The sequence below is a fragment of the Thermobia domestica genome, chromosome 9 (genome assembly GCF_964235325.1).
Source record: "Thermobia domestica chromosome 9, izTheDome1.hap1.1, whole genome shotgun sequence".
Taxonomy (NCBI): domain Eukaryota; kingdom Metazoa; phylum Arthropoda; class Insecta; order Zygentoma; family Lepismatidae; genus Thermobia; species Thermobia domestica.
This window is the reverse complement of record NC_137462.1, coordinates 160,590,876-160,613,800: the sequence shown is the minus strand read 5'-3', so window position 1 is coordinate 160,613,800 and position 22,925 is coordinate 160,590,876. Positions and strand designations below refer to the sequence as shown.

The 22,925-nt window shown below is 35.5% G+C and overlaps 1 protein-coding gene across 1 annotated transcript in view; it reads left to right on the top strand.

Moving 5' to 3' along the window:
- LOC145694188 (homeobox protein unc-42) overlaps positions 1-22,925 on the top strand; it is a 291,671-nt gene that overhangs the window by 125,139 nt on the left and 143,607 nt on the right. Inside the window, exon 3 of the mRNA XM_081770301.1 lies at positions 2,718-2,825. Coding sequence (XP_081626427.1) covers positions 2,718-2,825 — 108 coding nt within the window. The remainder of the gene's footprint in view (positions 1-2,717; positions 2,826-22,925) is intronic.

The window sequence follows — 22,925 nt, the reverse complement described above, 5'->3', positions numbered from 1 at the left end:
GTCGAATTTCTCAAATTTCAGCCCAAAGTAAAAAAATTGGAGAACTTGAAGAAATTTCGAATTTCGAATTTTCTTTTTCCTTTTCTCCCTGTAGCTTCATTCGTTGTAGAGAGATCTTAAGACTTGTCAGGTAGATTAGGTTGGAGCGAAAAAGACAAAATTAAATAGCTTTAGGTGTCATAAGTTATGTATTGACTAGTATAACATTCGTAATTTTTTCATAAGTTTTGTACTTCATTCCCCGCAAGAGCCTTAATTGTTTGCAATTTTTATGAAAATTTGAATTTTTTGAAAAGAATTAAAAATTATTTTTAAAATAATGAATGGTGTAGTCAATCTCGTCATTATGCAACTTTTTTGTTACATAGTTCGATTTCATTGGGCAGCTTTTAAAAAATCAATATTTTCAAAAAATTCAAATTTTCCTAAAAATTGCAAAATTTGAAGTCCCTTCTGGGGAATGATAATGAAGTACAAATATAATAAAAAAATTCACGAATGTTATACTAGTCAATACACAACTTTTGACATCTAGTGCTATTTCGTTGGACAACTTCTGAGAATCTACTCTCCATTTCGCTCCACCCTAAGGTAGATACCTCGTAGTTATACCTAATTGTTGACATCAATTGGATCGGCCCGCGCGCAGTATTACCAACTAGAGAAATTAAAATTTCCCTAAATCTGGGCAAAAAAATCCAAATTTTAGTTTATAAATTCGTACCTATACGTCCAAACACAAGTCAACTTACGCCAGTCGAACATTGGTCCTTACTGAACCAAAACGGTTACAGATCGTTACAATGGGGTAATTAGGGGGCCCAAGAAAAAATCGTATTTAGGTGCTAATCCTTGATTTTTCTAGTTTTGTCCTTACTTTTCTCTTTGCTGTAATCTATTTTTTGTAATTAGAAGTTTTGTTCCTTAAACATCGCCGTGGTACTTGTAGGATATATTATTGGTGTATCAATGGTTATTTTAAGATAGTTTGCGTCTGTCTGGTAGCAGTGTTTCCAGCTACAGAAAATTTTAATTCCCGATTTTAGGGGAAAATTTGAAAAAATCCTCTTTATGCCTCTATTTCTCTTTTGTTCTTTACATTCGAATAAACGTACCACTGTCTGAAAGCTTCATCCTTAGCCTACACAACGCACTATAAAAAGTTTCAGTAAGGTAATTAAGGGAACTACAGTTGAGGTTTATAATAAACCATGTTCTATAAATGGTAAGAAAATGGTGAATTTTTGAGATAGAATGAGATATTTTTTTTAATTTCATGCTTACTTTGTTAGATATCGTCATGATACTTGTAGGATACATTATTTTACCAAGGGGTACCAAGGTTTATTTTAAAATAGTTTGCACCTCTCTGGTTTCAGCGTTTCCAGCCAAAAAATTAAATCCCGATTTTAGGAGAAAAATTCGGAAAATTTCTCTTTTTTCTTCTCTATTATTTCCATCTTGCTTTTTACATTGAAACAAGCGTACCACTACCTGAAAGCCTCCTCTTTAGTCTGCAGAACGTACCATAAAAAGTTTCAATAGGATAGTTAGGGAAGCTGTAGCCCCGGCTTATCTGTTGATTTTTGCTTCTGAGGCGTAAAAAGTGTAGAAATTTCATGTGTATGATTTCAGAGATGTTTCTTTCTCTCTTTGTATGTCAGCCAGTGACTTCAGGTTTTCACTGTTCCTTGTCAACACACAAAAAAAAATTTTTAGGTGACTTGGACCCATGTGGTAACAGTGGTGCAAGCTACAAAAGTCTTGAAATTCGTGTAGGGAATTTTTTGTAAATTTTCACCCCTTTATTTCCCCTCAATAGTTTCCCTTTTGTTGGAAACACTGCAATGTAACTTACACCACAAAATAGCCACATCCTTCTTCTAAAAAACAAGGCCTTAACCATATCAATCGGGTAAAATGTTTTTGAGCAATAAGAAACTAACTGAAAATGTAGGAAAACGTCAGAAATGACCTGGCTCCAAAAGGGCTAAAATTAAACATACGAGTAAACGTGTGTAATATATTTTTCGGCTATCTTAAAGAAATGGAGCCAAAATTTTAAAACATCACACATAAAATTTTGGGATATCAAATGAAAGAAAGTTGTGTTGAACGTGAATGTGCTGTTGGTGGTTCGAAATCTTATCTTTTCCTAAACTATTTACTCCAAAATACAATGAAATAAGCTATACAGAGTGCAGGAACTAGTAAAGTTAAATCTACAGAAAGTTCTAATATCCCAATCCAAAACACTTCGTGTCAAAAAGAAGCCAAGTTTGGAACGAGTACAAAAGTTATCTCTACAGCCAAATTCTTTAGCCGAGGTAAGTTATGATATCAATTGCGCCAAGTTCTTGAAAATAAATTTCCTCATTTTGAAAGTATTTGAAGAAATTGGTCAACAACAGATCATAGCTTACCTTGTCTAAAGAATTTGGCTCTTTTGATAACGTAACCAGTTGGTCAAATTTACGTTTATGCGTTTTGAAAAAAGTTTCTCAATTACAGATGGATTCCATCCGTACGGTTAAATTATTATGTGATATATCGTCTGTTCATTAAGTTTTGTTTAGTACACTATTGTAATTACAAAATATATTTAAATTTTACATTTTTCATTTTCAAGGTCAAATATGTAGGAAATTATATATGTATGTTTCCATTTTCTACAAATTATTACAGTAAAAATTATCTTTATTTCTTGTCTTCCACAGGAGCAATTAGCTGAGTTGGAAGCAGCGTTTGCCAAGTCACACTACCCGGACATTTATTGCCGAGAAGAACTCGCGAGAACTACGAAACTCAACGAGGCTCGTATACAGGTAAGTAAACATTTTCATGCAACAATGTCATATCCAGAGCAGAAGATATTTCGAAGATTAAATCACCCCAAATATTCTTAAGTACTCAAGGTATGTTTAGATTTGGGTCACTTTACGTTTTTTTTGTAACAGCGGTTCATGTCCTTGAAGTAGTAACGCCTTTCGAAAAAAAAAAAAAGTATTTTCCCTGTGACCTTTAGCGATACATGAACAAATGCACACGTGAATACCTGAACAAAATCTCTACAGATTTATTTCTTCTTGAGCAAATTTCTGGAGTATTCTCTAGAAAAATAACGAGGAATATTTTACGGTCCGTTTATGGCTGCAATGTTAAATTATTATCAATATTATAACTTGAGTTAGATTTTTGGTATACATTTCCTTCTTTTAGAGCAAACACGAGCTCTCCGAAAGTGTCCGATATATCAAACGTTTCTCTCAGATGGGAACAAAGATAATTTTTCTGTGCCCTCCTTTTAACTTTATTAATTCTTCATCCATTTATTCTGCCCCCAATTCCGTTTTCTCCCCTTTACTCATCTCTCACTGGTGCTTTTCTAAAATTTTACTTCAAATTTTCTTTTCATTATGAACTGAATATGTGAGAATTTTGATAAAGTCAAGTAGTTTGTGTTTTCTCTAGATCCAAAGAATTCAGGTGTAATTTTGAAGACGCGCCAATTTCTTCAGCCAGAAAAGATTCAAGAATTGCGGACAGAATTATATTGTAGCTATGAATATAAATATCTGACGATTATCATTAAAAACTTAGGACAACAACGCTTATCGAATTTGCAATATCTATAGACTTTGTTTACTCCAGTGATCTCTATGGATGTGAAAAAAGGCTTCAGCATCTCCCAACACGTTTTATCTTAAATACAAGTCGAGGTAAACCGAACTCAGAAACTCCCGACATGCAAAGCTGTGGAACACATCCTTTACTGCCGAGCCAAACCTGTTCCTGGCCGAGCTCGTCTACCAAATATAGCGAGCTTTACCCCTCATACGATAGGCTACTTTCCACCAAAATTGGTTCAGATCTGACCGATAGTTACAAAGAAATAAACTACCACATACAAATCTAGCTGAGTCGAGCCCAACCGAATCGAGGCTATCTCTGACGGAGCTTGGGCACCAAATATAGCGAGCTTTATTTTTTTAGATGATGGGCTATTTGCCCATCAATTTTCGTTTAGTTTCGGCCAGTAGCTATCGAGATATGAAGTACCACATAGGGCCTACCAGTATATATTTTTTTCTTTCCTGCGGTGACAAGTATTGTAGTTTTATATATATTGTTAAAATGAATGTAACTCATATTAAGTTGTTCTCAATTATATAAAAGTATAACTGTCAAGACAGTTGAGGGATATAGCACTTTTTGTCCTTTCTCGTCTTATTTTAACATATTTTCTCTTCCTTTTTCACTACGAAAACTACCCGTAGAATTCCTAACTCAAACTACAACGTTATTGCTAATCTCTTGCTCGCTTAATAAAACTGGTGTTGAAACAACACGACGTATTGAAATTCCGTTTTCTGAAATCGTTATAGAAAACAGAGGCATTTATTAAGTCGTAACTTGCCCTTGAAGCAAACATATGTGTTTGTTAGAGTCTTAATGTAATACTGTGTGTGTGTAGTTGAGTTCATGAAGATTGAAGATGGTAAATTAAAGTGGAATTTTTCTTCAATGATAATAATCTTCATCATTGATCTCATTCAACAGCGTCTGCAGGGGTGTAGCCAGCAGGTTCGTGAAGGGGGGGCCGTCGTTTTTGAAGGGGGGCCAGCTACAATGTACAAAGCCAAAAAAAGTGTTGCTGCTAGTGTTTTTGAGGTGAAAGAAAGGAAAATGCTTAATCAAGAACTACTGTCCGGGACCAAACGCTATACTTTTGTGCATAAATATAAAGGTAACCAAGAATGTTCTGTCCCTTTTCGTGGAGGTCTGTGTTCAATTGGACCTCACACCGTGAGTTGAATGCGAGTGCAGATAAGGTGAACGTCAGTTGTTGGTGTGGGTATATCCAACATACTACCTGGTTGTGGCAATTCAGACACACCGTGAACTTGCGTAAAGACAGAGGGAACATGGAACATCCACAGAACGTCATAAGAGCATGTATGCTGAACGAGTTCAAATGGAGGTCAAACTCCGCTGTAGTGGGACAGAAGATATGCCAGGCCTTTGTTGAGAGTGTCGTGACGACGTGGACATTGCAGCGATGGTTTAACAAGTTTAAGGACGATGACGACACACCCGAAAACACCACGTGCCAGAAGACCAACACATGTACAAAGAGGAACTGGGACTACAATTCAGTGTGTGGAGAAACCATTCGGCAACACATCCATCAACTTGTGAAGCACTACAAGTTGGGTCAATGGGTCTCACATATTTTGACTCCGGGCCAGAAGGCAACGCGGCAGTCGCCTGTGTTTATTTACTGTTTCGGAGCCATTTCTGGACAGGGCGTTGACATGTGTAAAAAGTGTGTCCTATACGAAGCTCCACGGCGCCGTCATCATTGGTTAGCATCCCATGAACCGATTTCAAAACAGCCGAAACCAGCAGTGTACCAGAATAAGGTCCTTCTGTGTGTTTGGTGCATCGTGCATCGGGAACTGCTACCAGCTGGTCGGAGTATCAATGCAACTGTGTAGTGCCAGCAGTTGAGCTGTGCTCAACAAAAACTCAAAACTCTGGAGCCATCGCTTCTGAATTGCAAATGGGTCCTCGTTTACGGGACAACGCTAAGTCCCACGTGGCTAAGATGACTCAGGACACCATTTTCCGCCTTGGATGGGAAACAATATTGCAACCACTATATTCCCCGGGTATTGCACCGTCCGATTATCACCTGTTCCATTCTTTGAACAATCACCTTAGAGGACGCCAGTTCAAATCCCTAGTAAAAGTCCAAAATGCACCTGATACTTTCTTCGTTTTACGGCCCACCAAGTTCTACCGCGATGGATTCCATGGCCTTCCAGAACGTTTTCAGAAGGTCGTCGATGCTGATGGGGACTATTTTTGATCTTCCGGGTTAGGTGACATATCAATGTTCGAAGGTGGTGGGTGAAAAAGCAACAAAACTTTTCTTAATATTTAAATTTAAGACCTTGTATACAGAACCTATCTACACAAGATTGATTTTCTTTTGAAATTTCACTTAATTTCTTTACGGTTTCCTGACAAAAATATTTATTATTCGTGACTAAAAAATCAATTATTTTACTGAGTAGAAATAAAAGAGAGAGCGAATGAAATCCAAATTGAATAAAAGCATTGTTTCTCACCAAATTTTCCATCCTCTATGTCTTTTAAAACACTTGTTAAAGCATATAAAAATATACTGTACTTACAAATCAGTTTAATACCTTTGTTTTATGGTTGTATTTGTAGTACCTTGTTAAAACGTTTGTCTTCAAACTGTCAAATATAAATCGCAGTAAATTGTGTAATCCTATTTTTCGATCGGTATAAGGAAGAGATACTATAGGGTAAAGGTACCGAATATGGAATACTTTTTGTTTCTTCTTTATTTCTCAGAAACGTGTATTCCAGAATAAAAATATTATACATCATGATACTTGTGGTACCTTTGTAAAACAAAATACAGGTATGAAAGTTTGTTCCACATTATTGATTTTTTACAATATTACGAAATGGAAAGAAACTCAATTTCCCATATTAGGCACACCCCGCTCCTAATATGGAACACTACCTGTTCTCAAAATGGAATACTAGAACAAAATATGCGCGTCTGCCTGCAATGCGGCATTTGGATAATTTGAGCATGGGCAATGCATTCGAGCAATTTATTTGCTTATTTAAGAAATAAATTTATTTATTAGTTCAAGAAAAGGAGCAAAGGCCCAACTCCGAGATCACATCGGCCCTTAAGATAAGTCTACGAATTGGAAAGGACTCGATCCTGACCTCAGGGAAAGAACCATCCCGGGATACGCCTGATAGGACTGAGGAAAACCAGAAAAACTTCACTCAGGATAGGTGATCTGAGCAGAGATCATGCCTATGCTCGAATTATCCAAACGTCGCGTTGTAGGCATTCAGCCTATATATCATATTTGGTAGGTCTATGCGACAAGTGCACATAAAATAACATAACATTCCTAAGATAATTAAAATATAAAACAGCAGAAATACCAGAATTTTACGCAGTACAAAGATAATTATCGACTTGACTTCTTCATTATTAGGTTTATGTTTGTAAATTACTGTAATAGGCTATAATATCTACTTATTTTTAACTTTTGGAGTAGCTATAATATCTTTTAACTTGGAATAAGCATGTTTACTAGCTACAACCAATAATAAAAATAATAGAACGAGAATCAAACTACGTGCGACAAATAAAGTAAAAAAAAACTATATAAAAGAAAAAGTTCAAACATACTGGATTAGCATGTCTTAAGGCGTCCAAATTTTGATTCCAATTTTACTTAGCAGAACAATGGCCACAAACATATTTTTTTTCCACCTTTCACGGGAGACATTTCGTGGGATTATCTTTTACAAACTGGGCATTTTAACCAATCTCCCTCTCCCGCACTGAGCGACTACAATTTACCACAATGCTAGCTTTCCTCATAATCGTCAACATCATCAGTAGGATCACTTAAACTGTCACTACTTTCGTTAAAGTCATTCACTGATTCTTCGGATTAACTATCTAATTTGTAGTAGTGTGAAGTCCTTTCCTTTGGCTGTTTCGATTGAATTTTGTTGGGTGGGGCTTAGAAAGCTAAACATATTTTTAATTATTTGCAATGATGAGGTAAAGGCCCGTTGTGATGAAGTAGAGGCAGCTTTTAAATCGTTTTTGTGCAGAGTACTCATAAGTACTTTCGCCCACCTTGCTTTCGACTACGTGTGCTGCAATGCTGTGGCTGTAGTTCTGATAGCGGACTCACTACTTCAATCGGTACTGTCGTGTTGTTCTCTTCACTTAACACTGTAGACGACACGGTAGTTGAGACATTTGAACCAATAATTAATCTGTAAAAGTTTTATTCGAAATGGTTTATGTGTTCAGGAGTTATCGCGAGACACACAGACACACAAACAGATACCCACATAGAGGGTGTCTATAAAGTCTGGGGAAATAGGGAATTCTAGTAATTTGTTTTTATTTTTCCAGATTGAATGATGACTGACTAAAGAAGAACGAGTCGAGTTGGTACTCTTAAGTGGACGAAAAGGACGGTCGTATCGCAAAATTGCGCAAGAATTTAACCTTCGACACCCATTGTCAACCTATTTGTTTTACTGCTGTAGGGAAATTAATCACCAAGTTTAAAGAAACAGGCAGTATATTGGACAAACCCCGTTCCGTGCTAGGACCTTTCTTCTTTGATGAACATATAACTAGTGAGACTTATCTAAACATGATGAGAGAGAAACTGATGCCTCAAATTGAGCGTTTGAGTGAGGGACTTTCAGACTGGTTTCAGCAGGATGGTCCCCCTGCCAATTTTGCTGCAGCTGTTAGAGATTGGTTAAATGACAATTTCCCTCACTGGATTGGAAGAAGTGGTCATGTGAAGTGGCCCCCTCGTTCGTCAGACCTTTCTCCACTTGTTTTCTTTTTCTGGGATATGCTTAAAGAGAAAGTTTATTCGATGAAGATTATAAATTTAAATCACCTGACAGAACGCATTACCAGTCGGTGTGCTGAAATCGACGGCAATTCAGACCTATCCATCGAGTTCACCTTAATTTTGCAAAGCGCATCAAATTATGCATTGAACAGCACGGAAATAATGTAGAAAATATTATTCATTAGCATTAAATTGGCTAAATTGTGCTTTCCCCCATGTATCCAGACTTTATGGACACCCTGTAGACAGACAACAGTCACAACACAAATGCCAAACGTTTCGACTAGGAGACTTTCCTAATGCTCGGTCTAAAACAATGTCAGGTCTAATATAACTTACAATTCAATTATTCTTCTTCACTTCTAGTTCACATACGTATGAACCTATTTAGGAATATTCCATATTAGGATCCTGCTGGTATTCCATATTAGGAAAATCACCATTTTGGATAGTTATCTTCCTACACACGCTTACGTGATTCTCTGTATACTGAATCTTTATGGCCTTATGGTACACTATATATGTAATCTAAATATCACAAACTCAACAATAATATATGACTCTTTGCGTATATTCAGCAGCCTGGAAATGTACGTCCGGAAAACTCAAGTTCTTCAAAAAACTATTCTGCAACAAAAGGAAATGTTATGTTATCGTTCGGCAGCAAACCACTCATGCGCAGACAGAGGCTGACACAGTGTACAAGTTTACATAAAGTATATTCGGTGGCAGCACCTAGCAGACAAAATAGTCATTTCATATTAGGAACGTATTCCATATATGGCGCACCCACCCTACTATTTTTCGATCGGTATGGAAAAAAACAATATTTCTCTTTACTATTTTACCATAAATTATTAATTGTCAATAAACTTTGTTACTTTTAAATGAATGAAGCGAGATAATTTTACTATGATGTTTTAAAAGCTGGTCATTTGGGGGGGGGGGACAGGAAACCATTTGGGGGGGCCCAGCCCCGATGCCCCCCCCCCCTTGACTACACCCCTGAGCGTCTGCTTCTTCTAGAAAGCAATTTGTGAAACCAGAAAGAATGATATTTTTCCTTTTCAAATGAATAAAGAGAAGCTAATAAAATTTCTTACGCAACACAGGAGTGTTGACAAAAAGGAAGAACAATGGATTCATAGTAAGCACATTTATAGCTTGACTTGTATTGTTGATATATTTAAGGGATATATTTAAACTATTTCCTTAAGATCATCCATATTTGAGGATACACAATAATATCGTAGTTGCGAAATTGCTGATAGATAACTACAATTTTAGTGATGGTTTTAAGTCATAATTACAATTACAATCTATAACAACACAGTGCTAAAACTATGTCTAAACGTTCGCAGGCACGGTAACCTCATTAACTAATTACTAAACCGGAGAGAGAGAAACTTTTCAAACTTTTTTTTTTCTTAAAAGTTTATCGAGTCTTACGATTAATATGGTCTTAACGTATAAATTTATCACTCTGTAATAAAGATAGCAAATTCACTGCGATTTGTAGTAAGCAAGCTACTTTTTAAAGATCGCAACATACCGTAGTTACAATTGGAACTTCAAGAACACTATTGGTACTTTCTAATTTGAAGTTATTTCATTTAGGAAAATATTATTTTGCTATCTCCTCAATTAGTCGGACAATAATTTCTTATAGAGGGACCAGGAAGAGACGGTCTCTGACAGTTTGCAGGGTCGTGTGTTCACGTGTCACGGCTTTCTTGGTGCATCTATAATGACAGTTTTCTCAATGGTGTAAAACAGAGTGACCGGGTTGGTTAACACTAGCACCAAAGCAGGGGTTGCATTCTTCCTCCGCACGTGGTAAGAAACTTCAGGGAACATCTCCTGATGCCTCTATAAAACACGAAGAATGATTCAGAATGGTTACTTGTTTCACAGTTTAGCGTCCCTCCTTAGTCCAAATCAGATGTGAACCTACAGCTTAAAGTAGAGTACAAGCCATGATCTCCCACCAGAAATGAACCCGGATCTCATATATTTAAAGTGTTAATGCTAAATAATTTAACCTCAAAGGAATTTTTAGATTTTATTAATTTATTTACTCATTTTTTATTGTATTAAACAATCTAAGCTTAATCTGAGATGTATATTTCATACAATGTCGCGAGATAATGCTCTTCTACTAGCTTTTCAAAATGGCATGAAGATACTCCATGTATAGGAACTCTAAAAGAGGGTTTCCTTGTGCGAATTCGCGCCGAATATTATATTTCATTCAATGAATACTACACAATGATTTTCTAATTTCCACTCATTAAAAAAAAAAAAAAAAAAAACGAAAATCAGCTTCGCGTATTTCTTTTCCGGATTTGTTTTCATAAAAGAGGAAAACTTTCCATGCGAAGTTCAACAAACGAGTACTATCTAGTATTTCGACGCTTAAACACCACTGACAAACTGAATTCAGATTAAAACTTTCCGAAACTATTACCTATAAAAAATTTCTATGTTCCAATCGCCTGAACATTTTGATTATTTGGACTTTGAATAGGTTTAATGTAAAAAATCATATCTGACTATATTAGGCGTTTTTCAATACCATACGTTAAGAACACGTTGTTTCATTTTGGTTTTAGGTTTTATTAATGACACAAGTTATTATGTAAAAAGTGGACTGTAATTATTTGAAATAAAGTTACACTGTTGCTTCGACTATACATAAAAACAACTCAGTGCCACCACAAGTGGCACAATGAACTTACATACCCCAATCGAAGCCTCCTCACACCACTAACTTCTTTGTTTTCTGTTACCAAATATTATGTTCTATTCAAACAAAAATTACTAAAATTACATAAAACCCAATGCACGTGTTGTTTTAAGTAAACATCATTAAGAGATCCATCATTTTCTGTGCTTCGTGCCAATATGAAATGAATTCGATTAAATTGGAAATTACCGTTCCGTTCAGCAGCAAGTCTATATAAAATCGGAATTTATAGCTTAACGTCGGATTCGAAACACATGCACTCCCATTAGGAATCGAACCTGGGCCTTTCCAAAGACGTGTACGGTAACCATATAGCCACGATAGAGCTCCACCACAACATATTATTCTACCTAAATAGTGACGAAGATAGAAGGAAACAGTAAATCATACAATAACAATGAAAGGTTATTTTGCGTTAACAAAATATATATTGACGAGTTTTTAAAAAGTGAATACACCTGTTTCATATGCTACTTAATTTTGCTCAGAAGAAACTGCAATAAATAGAAGTATATTCTCTTCGTTTTTTTTTTTTGGGGGGGGGGCAAGCTTATCAAAGCATTCTACTTACGGATGCGGGTAACAACTTCTCAAATAACTGTAAATGTACAAGACTGTTTTTGTTTTTTTCTTTTTAACATTTTTGAACATTTTTGTAGATCAGCTGATCGTTATATCAATATATGTATAAGGAATCAGGGCTAGATTAACTCATCTGGAGGCCGGGACTAGTAAAAATATGTGGCCCCTATTAACTTCACCTAATACATTTCTGTGAGAGTACAGTAGGAAAGTTAAGGGAATCTTTTATATATTTGGTGATTTTTTATTTTATGACTCCCTAAGCCCCCCTTTAATCCGGCCCTGCGAGGAATGATCAGAAACTAAGGTTACAAGACCTATATTTCTGGAGTTTCGTCTATTATAGAGGAATGAGGAGTGTGAGTGTGCGGTCATTTTAATATGAAGTTGGCAACTGTGTAGAGTTTCAGCTACCCACCACCTACAGTGCGCATATTTGCGGATCCCAAACGTTTCAATTATCCTTTGATCTTATTGGCCGATACAAGATAGGACATCAAGAGTCATTGACATACATATATAGCAGAAGCAAACGCCAGATGCTCTCGACCCTCGTAGCCGAGCGTGCTAGCAATGAAAGTCGGTTTTGGGGTGGGTTCAAACCCGGACCAAGGTAATTCTTTTTTTTTTTAATTTTCATAATTTTCATTAAAATAAGATTGACAGTAATACTTAAAAATGTGATTTGCCGAGCGGACTAACAAAGAAAGTCGCTTATGGCGTGGCTTCAAACCAGGCCCAAGGAAAATTTCTTTATTTTTTAAATTTTTATAACACTTTTTTCATTAAAATAAGCGTGCAGTTTTACTATACGGATCCATAGTATAAGAAGAGGTAGTAGTAGTAGTAGGAACGGGTTAGAAGCCCCGCAGGGGTTGGTTTAGTTCTGTTCTCGACATCAAATGGGCAAATTAAAGACCTTCCCAAAGTTTTCTGTATACTTTACATGACCAACTTAAAACAACTGGCTAGGGTGGTGCGCGAAAAAAATACGGGGTAGCGCGCGAATACCGAAACATTTGGGATCGGCAAAAATGCTTACAGCGCTAGCTGTAGGTAAACACAAATGGCGACTTGTTTGGAAAACTGCTCTTTCGAAGAAGTTCGCTCAGTTATTCGATTTCTGTGGTCTAAAAAATGTAACTGCGGCTGAAATTCACCAGCAGCTTGTAGAAGTTTACGGAGAGACTGTAATGTCAAGTCAGCATGTCTCAGAATGGCGTCGAAAGTTTGCGGCTTGTAAAGAAAACGTCACTGACAAGGAGCACAGTGGCAGACCCAGCACGGCATCAACAGATTCAGACACAGCTTGCGTAGAGATGATGATTCAGGACAACAGGAGAATCACTTTACGACATCTGATGGCAGAATTGGGAATGTTCCGCACTTGAAGGAGCACCTAAGAGGCCGTCGCTCCGCTTCAGACGAGGAGGTGAAATACTTCGTTACAACGTGGCTAAACAAGCAAAGACAGGATTTTTACCAAGAGGAAATCTTCAAACTCATCCGACGATGCGACAAGTGCTTCAACCGATATGGAGACTATGTCGAAAAATAGTCTAATGTAGGTAGTGTCTGTTGGCCGCATTGGTTGTATGAAATAATATATTAACTTTTCACTGCAGCCTTTGTAACCTTAATTTCTGATCACTCCTCGTCATTTCTTTTCAGTTATTCTACTGATTCCCATGTTGCCTAGTAACCTATTATAAACTTAATCTCACGTTTGACGTACATGAAATTAGGAAATTTTCTGTTTTGTCGATTTCTATTTCACGTAATCATCCTGGAAAAAGAATTCTAGTGTCTTAACGATTGCTGTTCGTTGGAGTTTAGCTAACAGCACCTAGAATATAGGCGTTGATTTAGCGTTCCTTATCCAGCACCAAGGCTATATGAGAAGTGAGCCTATAGTTTAAGTTAGATTCCAAACCACTATAATGCATCCAAATTTAAAGACTCGCACAGGAAATCGAACCCGGGATCCATACACCAAAGGCACGCGCGAATGATAACAGATTAGCAGGAAGGGCTAGCATGGTAACAAGTCGTAACATCTTTCTGAACCTGTAATTCAGTGTCCTGGTGACAAAAGGAAACATATTATTATTATTATTATTATTATTATTATTATTATTATTATTATTATTATTATTATTATTATTATTATTATTATTATTATTATATTACGGGAAAAGTAGTTTGAAAAACATTTTTTATGAAAATTAGGTACGATTTTTTTAAAATAATGACGTATTTCCACTACTCAGATCATTTCCCGGCAATTAAAATCATCATTTTCCTTTAGAGAATTTTTAAAAGAAAACTTGTCATTAGAATGTAAAATTCAATCTATTAACTATTATATGCGCTTTCTTAAAAAGTAAAGACGTTATAACTTAATCATTGTTTGTACGTAGCTCTCTTAATAGCGAAACACTCTAGTGCGCGGAATTTCGAAGACAAGAAATTATAAAATAAGAGAAATGTATCTGACACTAAGCATGGTATAATTAAGGAGAATGTAAAATGAAATATCTTTTTGTAACGTGGCACATTGTCTTATCTTAGTTATGTATCATTTGTAAAGGAATCTATTTTTTATAAATGCATTTTTCTTCTTTGTTACCTTTGCACTCACCCACCAACAAAGTTCTTCACAAAAGACAGACAGCGAAAGAGCGCACCCAGCGACAAAAGGAATGGAATGCAAAATTATTAGAGGAGTGGGCACCAGCATATATATATATATACCTATGTAGCGTTTTCATAGAATAATTAATCACGTTAGGAACGGGGGAAAACGGAGACTGAGTCTTGTGTTGCGTTTTGAAACTTCATTTTCGAAGCGATCTTTTGTAAAAAGCTTCCATTAACCCGTGGAAACCAATTTGTGATGTTTTGCTTTTTCCAAGCGTGGTCTCACAAACAAATGTTTGCCCGATGCCACTAATCTAATATTCAAAGAGAGTTTTTTTGTATTTTTCTTTTTTTTTTATCTACCATAAGACATGCGATCTCCCTGTCTCCGGCATCTGAGGGGGGAAAAAAGAAGGCAGAGAAAAAACAATTCTTCTGTTGTTTTCCATGAGAAACACAACACTCTTACAAAGAAAAAAATATTTCCATATACGTTCACAAAGATGAGAACCATATTTTAAAATGGATTTCATTTCTCTTTTTTTTCTTTCTTTTCTTTTTCGAATAAGATTTATTACTCTGCTCTTCCTGATGACAATAACACAAAACTGTTAACTCTTTTCATTCTGTGCTTGATTACATATAGTGATTAAATTTTATTCATTCGTCTGCATTTTTTTCTGGCTTTTCAATCTTTCTAAAAATCTCTTTCTATTTCTTTGTCTTTCGGATTTCTTTATAGAGTACAGAGAGGCCAAATTATTTACAAGGTATTTAGTACATTAGCCTTTTTTGCTCGTTCCAATTTTTGTTTTTTAAAATGCCTATTTTAGCTTACGGTTAGGCTAATTTAAGGGAATTTGCAATTAAAACAGTGTGTTATCTTCACCAGTTCTGAGAAAATTAAAATTAACTGCTCTCGCTATCATTTTTCTTGCAGAAATATCATCGTTGTTTTGTGTACAAACCATCTTTGTATGGCGTGTTCAGTTCACAAGAGAATGGAGTTTTTTTCCTTCGTTTTGGATCTACTTTATCTTTTAAGACGTCTATCTGAAGCTTCTTCCAGAGCTTAAAAGACGCATGTGCAGATATTACAAAATAACTCTTATAATGTAAAGAAAGGGTGTTAATAACTTTTCCATGAATGTATTTGAGGGCACCGTAGAAACTGTTTTCTTTCACAATTTTGGAATTGGACATGATTCCCTAGCATTCTGAACATCCCATATATGTGCAAAGTCGTAATGACGGAAATAAGCATTGATATAACTGGATTTTGCCAAAAGAAGAGGAAAATGGTACTTTACTTCTGAAAAATTGAAAGTATCTTTTAGATCTTCTTTTAATAATTTTCCAATTTTCATTATCGGTTTTATGTACATTCTGATTAGTGTTGTCTAACAGATGGAATTTAAGTCTATGTCATAGCGAAATGGTATTCTCTAAGTCAACAATGGTTTAATAGTTAAGCAAAAAAAAAAAAAAAAAAAACTTGCGTAGAGCATCAAAATTAAATAAAAATTACACTCGGATATATATATATATAGCAATAACAAGTGCATTCAAAGTGCAGACCTCCACCAAGAATCATGAGATCAACGAAAGATAGAATCCTCCTACGTAAGCAAGGAAAAACAGGGGAAACTTTGCATGCAGTCTGTGAAATTTATATACTTTCTCTACAGGTTATTGGAGAAAAGAAAGCACACAAACATACACATATTCCAGTTTGACGGAAATAATAATAATAATAATAATAATAATAATAATAATAATAATAATAATAATAATAATAATAATAATAATAATAATAATAATAATAATAATAATAATAATATAAAATGGAATGAAATCTTTGAGTTTTACGTCCCACGCTTATGCCGCTTAGGCTAAAGGAGACGGTGATGATGAGCAATGAATGAAATGGTGGAATGAAGAAAGTGGGAGGAAACGGGAGAACCCCGAGAAAACACACGCACGCGGTGTTTGTCCACCACAAAGTTCACTTGGCGGGGGCTGGGATCGAACCCAGGACCCCAAGCACCAGAGGTGAACGTTCTACCACTGAGCCACCGTGGCCCCCAATAATAATAATAATAATAATAATAATAATAATAATAATAATAATAATAATAATAATAATAATAATAATAATAATAATAATAATAATAATAATAATAATAATAATAATAATGAGATTAATGATATATGTGTTGGAAGTAACAAAATTTGAATCTGGTAACTGTCCCATGGTCCACGGAGACTCACGTGATCGTTCTTGCCTAAGTGTGTCCATGTTGGCTGGCCAATTCAGTCTCGTGCATGGAGAATGATACTGTGCAGAGGCGATAGTACCTCACTCAGCGTTCAACATGCGAATAGGTAGCACACGTGTTAACATTGTAAATCTAACTCTATATACATTAAACCATCATATTTGGGGCATGGACTTGCATTTCTTAGTGCGGATTTATTTCAGAAGGACTTCAGTGTACATGTGTTATAAAAACTATTGTGTGAAAAGCACTAACCTACTTGCGTTAGGTTGCCACTAAAAGCACGAATGCTATCTAACCGATTCAGGGCAGAAGCGCACAGGGGAGGTCACGAGGCATCGCAGGGATGCGTTTCTAAGGAGCAAGTGTGCCACCGACAATGAGTATACACATAAACGAGGATAGGGCAGAACACTGTATATGACCTAAAAACACTCACCTGACGTATTGAATTATGTATTTGTACAGGCACTATCTCAATATGTTTCAATTTCTTCCACATTAATGTTCTAAAATAACAGATACATTACTAAAGTAAACTTTACAATTATTTTAACTCTTTAACTCTCGGGAACTTCTATGGTTACACATCATAGTTAGCATATGGTTACACATCATAGTCAGCACGCTGCCTTCATATACTTCACTTCACCTAACTTCACTTTCTAAACTGGTTAATGGCTAGCTTATGGACGAACCCTTGATTAACACTTTGATTAATGTAATCCTACGTAGATACACATCTCACAGGTAAGAACACAATACATTTCGATTATTTACACACTGATCTATTAAAATATTATTACTTTTTCTGTAAATTCCATACATATAATCTGAATCCGTACTGTGAATAGGTCAGAAAAAATCTTGACAGATAAATAAGTAAATAGACAAAATATGATGCCATCTGTTATACTAATAATGGAGCATTACACGCTCTTAATATATGCTTTTTACTTATTGCTGAGAGAAGATGTCATCAACTCTTATTCAGTGATGTCAGTCTGTAGGGAAAATCCTATTTCGTGGGATATTTTAACATAAAATTTTCGGAAAAGGTGAAGAAAGTTTCCATCTAAAATGATAATATATATGGAAAATTTCACCAACAAAATGCTAAGTCCATAAATACAAACAAAAATACGTAAGTACCTTCTCCCTGCCGTTTGCTACCATCTTGAAAACTTGCTCCTTCTAGCGGCTAAATCCGAAACTACTAGACATCACTTACAATGAAAGTAAATTTTATAAGTTTTTCTATTGAAACAAAGCAGTTATACATCTTACGCATATTTACTGTTTATAATATAATAGTAAAAGCCTGACAATAATTTACAATCACCCTGTATTATTCATCGCTCATAGACTACAAAATGTTATGCACTGGACCACAAAATCTTCAGTGGACGCACATGAGCACACCGTCTACTTCCTTGATTCATCCATTCTACACGTGAAACTGTCTATGTGTACGGTGTAGATACGTAAATGAGAGAGAGAAACTGAAGTTGAGAACACAGCATGTACTGCAATGAGCATGAAACGGAGCTTCCAAACTTTGGTAATCGCATTAATCTCCAAACGTACGAGGGAAAGGAGGAAGAACGTAGGAAACTGCTTTCACTCGTTTTCCCCCAAATACCACAGACAAAACTGCATTCTCAGAAACAATATCATACGCAAAATAAAATGTTTTACTATTGTAATTTATAGAATGAAAAAAACCTTTTGGTTCTACTACTACATATTTTTTTAAAATTTATTTCTAAAGGTTCATATAATCATGTTAGTCCTCACTTTTCAGGTCAAAATTATTTATTCAGAAGTAAATAAAATAGCCAAGTTACGGCTCCACTACAATCATTTTCTCCACTAGCAGTGTTAAATACTGCGATATCTTAGTTTCTTAGCCTATTGATTTGTATGTGGAGAATAATTTTTCGTTTCTTTGAAATGGACAGGAATTTTAATTATTTCATTTTACTGACTTTTTCTTTCATTTTATGCAAATATGTCTTATTTTGTGAAAACTAAATTTTATTATAAACTAGCATCAATTACCCGCTTTGCTGGGATAAATTAAGAAAAAATAGTAATATGTTCTGTTAGTCAGTCATTTCGTACTGTTACTAAAGCGCTATCTGATAATGGTCATTTTCTAGATATGATTTTAATATCTCCCCCTCTTCCACTCCACGTTGCGTGGTTGAATTAGGATATAAACGGCATCGGAAGTGTCGCTGTTCACCACACTATGGATTCGGCACTAATATAGGTCATTCTGACGATCTTTATGTATCTCCCCCTCCCCTCCCCCATGTTGCGGGGCACGGCATCGGAAGTGTCATTGTTCATCTCAGCGACCCCGAAAACTATGAGTTCGACACTTATATCAGTCACTTTAGATCATTTTATACATACATACATACATACACACACACTCACGTACACACACACACACACACACACACACACACACACACACATATATATATATATATATATATATATATATATATATATATATATATATATATATATATATATATATATATATATATATATATATATATAATTCCTCCCCTCCTCCAAGTTACGGTGTTGAATTTGGATTTAAACGAAATCGGAAGTGTCACTGTTCATCTTAATGACCCCAAAAACTATCGAAAATTATGTATTCGACACTAATATGGGTCATTTTCGATCCTTTTTGAAAGTCTCTCTCCCTCCCCCTCCCCTAAGTTGCACCACCAAAGTGATGTGACAAAAAACATCTCAGGTCCGAACCTCATCTAAGGTGAAAATTTGATCGAGATCGATCGGGAGGTAAGTTTTATATATTTTTATATATATCTCCCCCATCCCCTCCCGCTCCTCTAAGTTCTACCGTCAAAGTGATATAATAAAAACCACTCCAGATTGGAACATCATCTATGTTGAAAATTTGATTGAGATGAGTAGGATAGTTCAAGAGTGATGAAGTCACAAAGACAATTCCTCCTCCTCCTCTATGTTGTACCGTTAAAGTAAATCGATAAAAATGGTGCCAGGTTCGTACCTCATCTGTGTTGAGAATTTGATCGTGATCGGTTGGGTGGTTAAGAGTTATTAAGTTTAATTTATTTTTATTTGTATCTTCCCTCCCCTCGCCTCCCTCAGATTCTACCGTCAAGGTGAAATTGTAAATAACATTGTAGTTGAAAACTTCATCTATGTTGAAAATTTGATTGGGATCGGTAGTGTGGTTCAAGATTTATTAAGCCACAAACTTAGTCTGTTTTATTTTTATTTATATTGATTTTTGAATATCTCCTCCTCCCCTACGTTGCTCCGTCAAAGTGAAATAATAAGAAATATCACAGGCCCAAAACTCATTTATGTTAAACATTTGATCGAGATTGGTCATTTGGTTCAAGAGTTACTAAGTTTTATTTATATTTTATAACTCCACCTCTGCTTCCTCCTCCCCTAAGTTTTACCGTCAAGGTGAAATGATAAAAGTACTCCCAGGTCTGATTTCCAATTTTCATCTATGTTCAGAATTTGAATGAGAGTGGTTCAAGAGAGTAGGAGTTACAAAAATAGTCATTTTCAATTTTACAATATAGATTACAGAAGAGCCCCGTTGTTCATTCAACCGTAGTAAGTCATTTGGAGAAATTGGAAAAAGGTGAAAAGAGGACAAATTCACAGCGCACAAAAAAAAAAAAAAAAAAAAAATAAGCGTTTTGATTTCTACTCTACTCTTTTGTTGCCCTTGCAATATAAAAGCTATATATTTCGCACACACTAACACATTCAAGGAAAACAATTTTGTATAGGAACCATCTTATTCTATCAGTGGCTGGATAGTGGTTCCCTCCTAAAACGTTTCCAGAGCCGACATTGCAGTAGAAGAAATATATAATGAATGTGAGACGCTTTCTATGCTTCCTGGCTGAATTGATCCATTACAGATTACTCAAACCAGGCAAATCGAATGATTCAGGAAATGTACCAAAAATTACAATGTCTATGTTAGGCATTGGTCAACAGCAAAACTCTAGTTACGCGAAAATAATATGAATATAAAAAAAACATTGCAAAAGTTACATGCATTGCGATATGAAACACTACCCTATCCACCATTCGTCAAACCTCGTCCACTTGCTTCCACCTTTTCTATCATGTTCCTGTAGTAAGGACAGACGTACGCGAGGGGTTCAACAGGTCCAAATCCCCCATTCCTCAGACTTCGTCACTTGCCATTAATTGTACACTTTTGATTAAAAATTCAACTATACTTGTTTAGCAGGGAAATAATTGATGTTCCCTAAATACTGAATTTTACACTTCATCTACACTCTTTATTTTCTTATAAAAACAATTTAGTTCTATCATTTTTACTTTGAATATTTTGTAGGTAGCAATACTACTTATAAACTTTTCGAGTGTAAAATAACACCAGTTCAGTACTACATAGGAAAATAACACCGGCTTGGTAGTTTGCAGTATTGGACCCTCAAACTTTAGGCCCGTCCCAACAAAAATTTCTGGGCGCCCGCCTGTCTTCTAGAAACACGTCTTCAACAACCAAGTCAGTGGTCATGCTGCCTTTGAAGATTTTATCAACCTAGAATTGCAAACGTTTATATTGTTGGGATTCTAATAGTAGATTCAATAGACCTGTGCTGATTATAAGTTTACACTTGCCATTTAAAAATCCTACATTAATTTTACATGACCCAATAATGTTAGAATTTCTCAACTTTTTCCAGTCTGCGACTAGTGGCATCGATTTCTGTATAACTTGGGTGCGGGAGGGGGCGTCAGGTATGTATGTGTCCTGATTGTCATATATTCAAGTATAGATTGAATGAAATATATCCAAATTTTGGGGATCCCAAGCAAACTTTGAAGGAGGTCGGTGCCAGTGTTGGAACCCACTTAAGCTTCAATATACCCAGAAGAACAGCGAAAAATATTATAAGATTCTAGATACAAAACAAACATTTTTATCCCGAGGGAATAACTCTGACACATGCATTTCTTTTTCTTCGTAAGCCCTCTCAATGACGATTCACTTAGGTCTTAATATTCTAAAAATGCGTCAAGCTTCGTTTTCATTTGAATTCATGAACATAATCTTGTTTAATCTGAACATACAGTGAAGAGTGACATGAGCTACTGTATTTGACACTTTATCCAAACTTTAAGACTATACGTTCCTTACGACCTTAAAAATTGTCAAACTATATAAGGCGGTTCACTCTGATACAAGAATATTGCGATCCTTAAGTTTACTCAGGACTTACGAGTAGGTCTCGAACTGTAGGTTGAGCATCACTGTAAGATATATTAATTTGTATATTTTAATACAAGTTTTGCAGGCGGACTACACCCAAAGCAAAGAAATTAGTAAATCACATTAAAATTGAACTTTAAAATTACACACACTGTCATTCCACTCATATCAAATGATTTCACTAACACGTATATAACTAGGTAATTAATTCAGATTTTTTTAAAGTTTCTTTGAGGAACATTCAACATTACGTTTTTTGTGAAGAATGCAAAATTCAGTAAGTTCTATATATTAAGGGAATCGATAATATATAATATAATATAATATAATATTTGGCAAATGACAAAATAATTTGAAAGGTTAAATTTATGTATAATGTCGAAACAATAATTTATGATTTGACATTAGTTCTGATCCCTGGCCAAGTAAGCTTGTGGTGGATAACATCGTATTCACAGTTGATTTTCTCGGGGTACTCTCGTTTCCTCCCACTTTCTTATTCCACCAATCTTCCCATCATCATTCACTTGCTTTAATCATCGTCTCACTTAGCATAAAAAAGCACAATCGTGAGAAAGTGAAAGATTTAATTTCATTTGACATTTTCGTGAGCAACACTAGTCAACGATTCTAATAGATAAATTGTCAAACTATCCATTGGCTACAGCTAAAGTAGAACGGTTTAGTGGAGGAAAGAGACAGATTGCAGTGCACCGAATGTTACAAGTTTGACAACAGGTATACATAAAAAATAAAGGAGCCGCTATTACTCGTCTAATGGTCATTCCAAAAATTTCAAGTCTCTTTCCTTCCACATTACGAAACTGCGATTGACTTCCAAATTATAGAGACCTACCACTTCAACCGGCTTCAACATAGGGACAAGTGTGAAGATGGAATCTATTTCGGGATTACTGAATCCATATTCTATGAAT